General features: G+C 38.9%; 1 protein-coding gene across 1 annotated transcript; it reads left to right on the top strand.

Annotated features, from left to right (window-relative positions):
* The first annotated feature begins 5,149 nt into the window (after positions 1-5,149).
* LOC134752607 (uncharacterized protein K02A2.6-like) lies at positions 5,150-7,734 on the top strand. The gene is made up of 2 exons (XM_063688276.1): positions 5,150-7,063; positions 7,711-7,734. Exons 1-2 carry the CDS (start codon positions 5,150-5,152, stop codon positions 7,732-7,734), a joined length of 1,938 nt encoding a protein of 645 aa, XP_063544346.1.
* The last annotated feature ends 1,073 nt before the right edge of the window (positions 7,735-8,807 follow it).

Here is an 8,807-nt window from a genome sequence, read left to right as displayed (position 1 = left end):
AATCGCAGGTAAAACATAGTGAAATCGATAAGTACCTACAAGTACCTATGAATAACAATTGTATGGAATTATTTATTTATTTTAAACTGTATTGCACAAGAACAAGTACAAAAGGCGGACTTAATGCCTTAATTATCCATGCAAAGTATCCGCTTTAATTGATGTTGACGAACATTTGAATGTACAAAATGCCCGTACATGTTCGAGAAAACTCGTTTATCTTCTTACTACATAGCGGTCATCTTTACAGAATAAATCAACTTAGTCACTAAAAGTATTAAGACGCCACTACGTTCAAATATCTTGTACAATCCTTTACCGTGGGACTTAGTCAGTGTGTGAACGCCACTACGTTCAAATATCTTGTACAATGCTTTACCGTGGGTGGGACTTAGTCAGTGTGTGAACGCCACTACGTTCAAATATCTTGTACAATCCTTTACCGTGGGACTTAGTCAGTGTGTGAACGCCACTACGTTCAAATATCTTGTACAATGCTTTACCGTGGGACTTAGTCAGTGTGTGAACGCCACTACGTTCAAATATATTGTACAATGCTTTACCGTGGGACTTAGTCAGTGTGTGAACGCCACTACGTTCAAATATCTTGTACAATGCTTTACCGTGGGACTTAGTCAGTGTGTGAACGCCACTACGTTCAAATATATTGTACAATGCTTTACCGTGGGACTTAGTCAGTGTGTGAACGCCACTACGTTCAAATATACAGAGTGGAAATAGATTTTGGGTCAGTGAGGGCAGCTACCAGATCCCGTGTTGCTAGGCGAAAATGGTCTTAGGAGACCTTCCTTCGATTTCAAATTAATGAAGATTGGCGTTTACAGATTTTGGAAAAAACATACAGGGTGCGAGAAAATGGTTATTTTTGACAAACTTTTTTTTTATGCCAATCGATCCCATTCCTGTCCAGGATCAAAAGCTTGTATTAGACCAAAAAAAAATTTCCGCCTAGAAAAGCCATAAATCGAGAAAAACTTTCCCCATACAATTTGTATGAAAATGAAAAAAGTTTTTTTACATGTATTTTTTTATGTTAATCGATTCCATTTCTATCCAGTATCAATAGTTTTCTTGGGGTCAACTTTCGGTAATGTACAAAAAAGCCAGAAATTAAAGAAAACTGTTTTCATACATTTTTTTTAGAACGCCATATGACGTTGACCCATGTTCTTTCACTAATATGGAGGAGTGATAGAGAGAGACATTAGCGTTTCGTTAGCTACGGCGCAAACGATTGTCATCCTGGCTAGGCCCCCAGGTCAGAGTAATGCAAGGGCCTGACACTCTTTAATAGAGAAAGATAGTCTTATTGCGATTCCTATAAGAGGAAAGAGAAAATAGTGCTGTGCTTTGTCCTTATCACCGACCGGGTGGCATTATAGGTAGGAGGCGATGGCGAAATACCGAAATCTATAAGAGTGAAAGAGAAAAAATCCTGCCTAAATTTTATATGGATACTCTTTTTCTTACCCCCGGTCGCTCGGTGACGCGTCTATAACTACTTGTATACTATGTCTATGGAGTAATGTAATATAAGTACCTAAGCAAGTAACTGTACTTGCACCGACACACACGAGACGACGCCTGCAGGACACATCACAAGATTTGTACCTCTTTTCGCAGTTTATATCAAAGTGGATTGGTTGTTTTAATCTATTTGGTCAATAAAATATTCACGTAAGTAAGTCCAGTAACGGTACTCAACAGATGATGTCAGTAGGTCACATCCTGACATATTTACCGGTTTATATCCTTGTCGTTTAATTCAAAGTGCATAAGCTGTTTTAATCTGTGTCGGTCAGTGTCTAAGCAAATAACAGTACTCGCCCCGGTACTCATGAGATGATGCCAGTCCGACACATCTTAAGATAATTAATTATTCGGTCGTTTATTTCAAAGTAGATACGCTGTTTTTATCTGTGTCGGTCGGTGTCTAAGCACAACAACAGTACTCTGCTCATCATCATCATATATTTAAGAGTAAACTCTTGTCGGTGGAGTAATTTCTATCTTTGGCGGCCCTCTGCCTGCTCTTTGGCAGCCTGATACCGTAAAATGGGGTGAGTAGGGTTCGCGGGGAGAGTTGGGTTATGAATGGGGAGAGAAGGGACGAAAGGGGGTGAGATGGGATTTTAAGGCTACTGCTACAAAAAATATGTATTCCAATTTAAAATGGAGTTATAGTAATACTCATAATAAAAAAAATCTATCAAACAATCTTCCAAAATCAATATTTTTTGGTTAACGTCAAAGTTATGAAATGGAAATACCCAAAATACAATAAAAACTCAAATACAAACGTCCGGAACACTTATTATATACACCAATTAGTTTGCATATGTAAAAATAAAATGTTATCGAGGTTTAAAATGTCAGTTTTGCCCCTACTCACCCCATTTTACGGTACGACACGACGTTGAGTTTTTCCTTTATTTGATTTACTCTACTAACAGCACCATTTTCGCGCTTTGTCATCTCATATATTTGTATTCAGGACATGCAGAATGCATTGATAACATATTTACCCATATCCGAGATGACATGAACGGAAAGTAACCTAAAACCTGATTTGCCACCCTAAACGGCGGACACGCCATCAAAAATCACTTGCGTTTCTATGTGTGAACGGCACGTCTGGACACGCGGCATGCGTCATTGTGTGACTTACTCACACTGCCTAAAAACAGTACTGAGCGGTCGGCAAACGGCCGTCAATCTGGTGTCGCGGGGCGAGGTCATTCGAGTCGGAGCGGGGCGGTGCGTGGCCGTTCTGTATGATAATACTATTTCTTATTCTGTGAACCCTACTATAGGTATGGAAAGCATTATCTACCATGCAATTAACCAGCCACGCAGTTTTTTTTGTTTCGTTGTAAGCAAAAATTTTCCTTCTGCATCATAAAACGTCTTGACCTGAATGTCGGTTTACCGCAGGCTTAAAACGAGATGAAAAATAATAATTCAACCGCAAATTGTTTTTGCCCTTAAACGTTTCTTACCTGAGGCACAGAATAAGTAATAGTACTAGGTACAGAAGTTACTATAGCTAGACCTCAGAACTGGGGGCGGCCGCATGTAGTCTTTTTTTAGAAATCGTCAGGTAAATCATATTTTTAGTTTTGTCTCTATTCACCCCAGCCATCCCTATTCACCCCAGTCGACGGTACCTATTCTGGCAAGTCAACTTTGTTATATTCTCTTTGATTGCATGAACTCGATCGCATTCCCTCTATCGCACCAATACATCAGTGCGAGCGAGATGGACTAGTTTACTTTTTAGCGTTTCGTATCCAAAGGGTAAAAACGGGACCCTATTACTAAGACCTCTGTCCGTCTGTCCCACGTATCCCATACAACAAACGAGATTTTTTTGCCGTTTTTTGCGAAATGGTATGGAACCCTTCGTGCGCGTGTCCGACTCGCACTTGGCCGTTTTTTTACAACTCGTGGTACGGCTACTTTTTCTACTGGCAAAGCTGGAAATTGAAAATCTGAGTTCCGCAGAAACGAAGTGCAGCCACATTTCTTGAGAGGCGCGTTGGTTTCTTTTGTTCTATACACAGTATACAGACCTTGAGCATGTGAGATACGAAATTTTTTCAAAGTAATGCTGACGATATTATGAAATATCGATGATTTCAAACTAAAAAAAAATACCTCGCTGAAAGTTTGGGGGTAAATCGCTGGAATGAGAGTTATAATATATATAAATGATATATGTTATTTTTTGTACCTACATATATTGTTGGTTAACGGCAGATTATCTGTGTATTTTCTATTTACACTTAGTACCTAAAGCGTAACGAATGAAAAACAATTTCAAATATATCTGTAGTGTATGCGATTATGCGAGTGGCTTAAATAGCATACATACGCCGTCTCGTGTGTCCTTGTGTTGGCGGCAAAGCCGTAAAGAAGTAAGTGTCACTGTCTATGGTACGATGGCCGAAGGCTATGGGATTACTGTTGTGGAAGTGAACTTACTGTGTATGCGAGGGCATTGCCGAGCCGGTGTTTACAATAGGTGTTGTATAATTACCAATTTAACAAACACTATAAGTGGCGACGAGAAAAAGGTAAGCTTTATTGCTAAAATCTTGATGAAAAGAATGACCGGTTTTGGTAGGAAACTTAGGTTATAATTGCATTCCAAAATCATAATAACATCGTTATATTGCCAAGCTTCGTATACAAAACACTAATTGCACAATATATTTGATCGTTTCTACCATTAAATGCCTGGCATCATTATGTAAGTAGGCTTTTCAATGCAAATTTTAGGTTATTTACCCGGTTTGTACATAAACAAAGTAAGGAACCTAGACTGCGTAAAATAGTAAAAGATAATGTTCATTTTGCATTCTCAACAAGGATTCTTGCAATGATATTAGATTTTAATGTTAGCATTGCATTTAGTATGTGTTTTTACTTTCCTTCTACTATAAAGTAAAAAAAAAAAGTATACATATTCGCTCATGTTGATCATATACAAAATGGCTACCAGTTTGTTATGAATCTATATTTATTTTATAGGTTATTACAATCTATCATGAGAATGAACATTTGAACTGCTACTGTCATTAATGCTAATGTTGTGTACAGTGTAGCTGATGGTGCAATAATAATCAAAATTAAGTTCTTATTTTGCAACAAAGTTCATCTCAACTAATATATATGTATATTTATTCTAGGTTATTAAATTTAGTACAAACTTTCATAAATATTTTATCAAGTTAAACCGGGTTGACAAAACCTCCATTAAATTGGAAATTGTCGGGTAGTTCAAATGAATACCACCATTAAATTGGAATGGGTCGGCATAACCTCCATTAAATTGGAAAATGTCTGGTGGTTCAAATGAACACCTCCATTAAATTGGAAAGGGTTGACATAGCCTCCATTAAATTGGGAATTGTCGGGTAGTTCAAATGAATGCCTCCATTAAATTGGGATGGGTCGGCATAACCTCCATTAAATTGGAAAATGTCTGGTGGTTCAAATGAACACATCCATTAAATTGGAAGGGGTTGACAACCTTGATTAAATTCAAAACAGTCAGGTGATTCACCTATTGGTTACCATGTTACTAATTTGATATTTCAGGTTGCCGTAGAGGGATTACATTACTATGACTCAACAACCATCACTGACCCTGGAGGGGTTAGACTTGGATGGTGACCGAAGTTCCATCGGCTGCAAATGGGAGAGATGGAAGCGGTCATTGTATATATATATTGACGCGGCTGATGTCAAAACAGATGTGAAGAAGCGAGCTACATTACTGCACTTCGGGGGAACAAGCCTGCAAGATATTTTCTACAACTTACCTGGTGCAGAGGTTGAAGCTGCAGCGGGTGTAGATGTTTTCGACACAGCAATAAAAAAACTTGACGAATACTTTGTTCCCAAGACTAATCGAGTCTTTGAGCGTCACATGTTCAGACTGATCAAGCAGGAGGATAAAGAAAAATTTGAAAGTTTTTTAGTCCGACTTAGGAAACAAGCTGAAAAATGCAGTTTTGACAAAAAAGATGACCACTTGATTGACCAGATCACGGAAAAATGTAATTCAGCTGAACTACGCAAGAAAATCCTTACAATAGGTGACAGCATTACTCTAGAAAAGATAGTGACAGAGGCGAATACCTTAGAAGTTGTCAATGACCAATTAGAAATATATGAGGAAAAAAAAACAGGAAGCCTAGATAATAAGAAAGAAAACCAAGAAGTTAATGCCATTTACAATAGAAATAAGAAGGATGGTGCTTACGGAACTAAGAAGGATGGTGCTTACGGAACTAAGAAGGAAGAAACACAGAGAAATAATAATACAAATTGTGGACGTTGCGGGAAGCATCATCAAACAGATTACAAAGAGTGTCCCGCGTTAGGTAAAACTTGTTATGGATGTGGCAAGATGGGGCATTTCCGTCAACACTGCAGAACAAGTGGTACAAAAAGGAAATTGGATAATCACTCGAGTAAAAACATAAAGGGAAACAAAAAAGCAAGAGTTGAAGTAGATTATGTTTTTAATATTGACAACGATGCCATTATTGAATGCACCTTGGGTGGAATCAAGACTAAATTGCTAGTTGATTCTGGTTGCAAACCCAACCTTATTACAGGAGAAACTTGGGAAAGCTTGAAAAGTTTAGGAGCCATAGCAACCAACCAAACACCCAACCCAACCAGATCTCTTATGGCATATGGCAGTCACACTCCACTCAATGTTAAAGGAGCATTTGACACTACAATTGAGGCAAATGGCCGCGAAGAATACGCAACAGTTTATGTTATTGCGGGAGGCACGCAAGACTTGTTGGGCAGGGAAACTGCAACACGTCTGGGCGTTTTGAAAATTTGTGTAGATGTAAATAAGATTGATGAAGATGTCATGTCACAACCGTTTGCCAAGCTCAAAGATGTACTGGTAGAAATCCCTATTGACAAAAATGTACTACCAGTATCACAGCCATATCGGAGAATACCATTGCCTATAGAAAAAAAAGTTGAGAACAAGATCCAAGACTTACTTGCTCGAGACATCATTGAAGAAGTTAATGGACCTTCACGATGGGTGTCTCCAATGGTGCCCATTATGAAAGAAAATGGAGATTTACGGCTATGTGTGGATATGCGACGTGCCAATACTGCTATTTTAAGGGAAAATCATCCTTTACCATGTATGGATAAACTATTACCAGAAATTGGGAAAGCTAAATATTTTAGCAAGCTTGATATCAAGGACGCTTTCCACCAGTTGGAATTACACCCAGATTGTAGACACATAACCACCTTTATAACAGCTAAAGGGCTCTACCAGTATAAAAGACTCATGTTTGGAATTTCTTGTGCTCCGGAGATATTTCAAAAAGTTTTGGAAAAACTCTTAGTTAAATGTGACGGAGTGTTAAACTTCATTGATGACATATTAGTTTTCGGAGACAATGAAGAACAGCATGACATGCGACTGGCAATGGTGTTGAAAGTGCTTAAGGAGAATGACATACTACTCAATGAACAGAAGTGCATATACAAGGTAAGAGAGGTCCATTTCCTAGGACACGAACTATCAGCAAATGGAGTGAAACCATTGCCAAAGTATATGGAGAGCATTTCTAACTTCAGGCTTCCGGCAACAATAGAAGAACTACAGAGCTTTTTAGGACTTGTGAATTATGTAAACAAGTGGTTACCTAATTTAGCCACCAGAACAGAACCTTTAAAAGAATTGTTAAGGAAAAAACTGGGGAGAAAGACTGACATCAAACCATATTGGACAAGCGAACAAGACAGGGCATTTACAGAGCTGAAAGAGGCACTAAGCAAAATACAGTCGCTGGGATATTATGATATTAATGACAAAACCCAAGTTATTGCTGACGCGAGCCCTGTTGGCCTTGGAGCTATTTTAATACAAATTGATTCAAATGGCCCGCGAATAATCGCCTATGGAAACCGGACACTGACAGACTGCGAAAGAAAATACAGTCAAACCGAGAAAGAGGCTCTTGCGCTAGTTTGGTCTGTTGAACATTTTAATATTTTCCTTTTCGGCAAGAAGTTTGATCTCATTACGGATCACAAACCATTGGAAATATTGTTTGGACCAAAATCGAAGCCTTGTGCGCGCATTGAGCGTTGGGTACTGAGACTCCAATCATATGATTATAACGTAACCTACAGGCCAGGAAAGGTGAATATTGCTGATCCGTTATCTCGCCTATGCAAATTGATGGATGCACAATCTAAAGGAGGAGACGAACACATACATCAAATTGTGGAGGAAGCAAGACCCCATGCGACTTCGATGTCTGCTATTATTGAAGCTTCTGTGAATGATGAAGAAGTAATAGGCGTCAAAAAGGGAGTCTATGAAAAAGAATGGAATGAGACTGTCAAAGGTTATAAAATATTTGAAAATGAACTATGTTTTTATGGTGATATTTTACTTCGAGGAAACCGAATTGTGATACCTCAGAAATTGAGGAAAGGAGTACTAGACGCTGCACATGAAGGCCACCCTGGGATTGTCGCAATGAAGGGTAGGCTCAGATCAAAGGTGTGGTGGCCAAGAATCGACAAGGATGCAGAAAATTTGGTCAAATCCTGCAAGAGTTGCACCCTAGTAGGACTGCCAAATCCTCCAACACCCCTGAAGAGACGCGAACTTCCTTTAGCTCCGTGGGTTGATGTCGCGATGGATCTTTTAGGACCTTTACCTAATAATGACTACCTGCTAGTTGTAGTAGACTATTATAGCCGCTATAAAGAAGTTAAGATCAGCAAGATAGTAACCAGTTGTCAAATTATAAAGCTGCTCAAAGAAACTTTTAGCAGACTAGGTTACCCTGTCTCAATAACTGTAGACAACGGCCGGCAGTTTGTGAGTGAAGAGTTTCGATCGTTTTGCGAAGAATGCAATATCATTGTTCACAACACAGTACCATATTGGCCCCAAATGAACGGAGAGGTCGAAAGACAGAATCGTGACATAATGAAACGCCTCAAGATTAGTCATTTGGAGAAAAAGGACATTAAAGAAAGTTTGATGGAGTACCTATTAATGTATAACAGTACGCCTCATTCATCCACAGGCAAGTCGCCATCAGAGCTGTTCTTTAGACGGCAGAATAGAGACAAAATTCCATCTATTGATAGTCTTGAAAGCACTAATGTTGACCTGGATGTGCGAGAGCGTGATAAGATACAGAAAGAAAAAGGGAAAGAATATGCAGATAAAAGAAGAGGTGCTACTGAGTCTAGTCTAGCTGAAGGAGATA

The sequence above is a fragment of the Cydia strobilella genome, chromosome 25 (genome assembly GCF_947568885.1).
Source record: "Cydia strobilella chromosome 25, ilCydStro3.1, whole genome shotgun sequence".
Classification (NCBI taxonomy): Eukaryota; Metazoa; Arthropoda; class Insecta; order Lepidoptera; family Tortricidae; genus Cydia; species Cydia strobilella.
This window is presented reverse-complemented; position numbering and strand designations above follow the sequence as displayed.

Excerpts from the sequence above, each read along its gene's own strand:
- LOC134752607 (XM_063688276.1), top strand. The coding sequence starts at position 5,150 with ATGACTCAACAACCATCACTGACCCTGGAGGGGTTAGACTTGGATGGT. Across the intron at positions 7,064-7,710 it reads AACAGAAGTGCATATACAAG|GCCAGGAAAGGTGAATATTG; the intron begins GTAAGAGAGGTC and ends CGTAACCTACAG.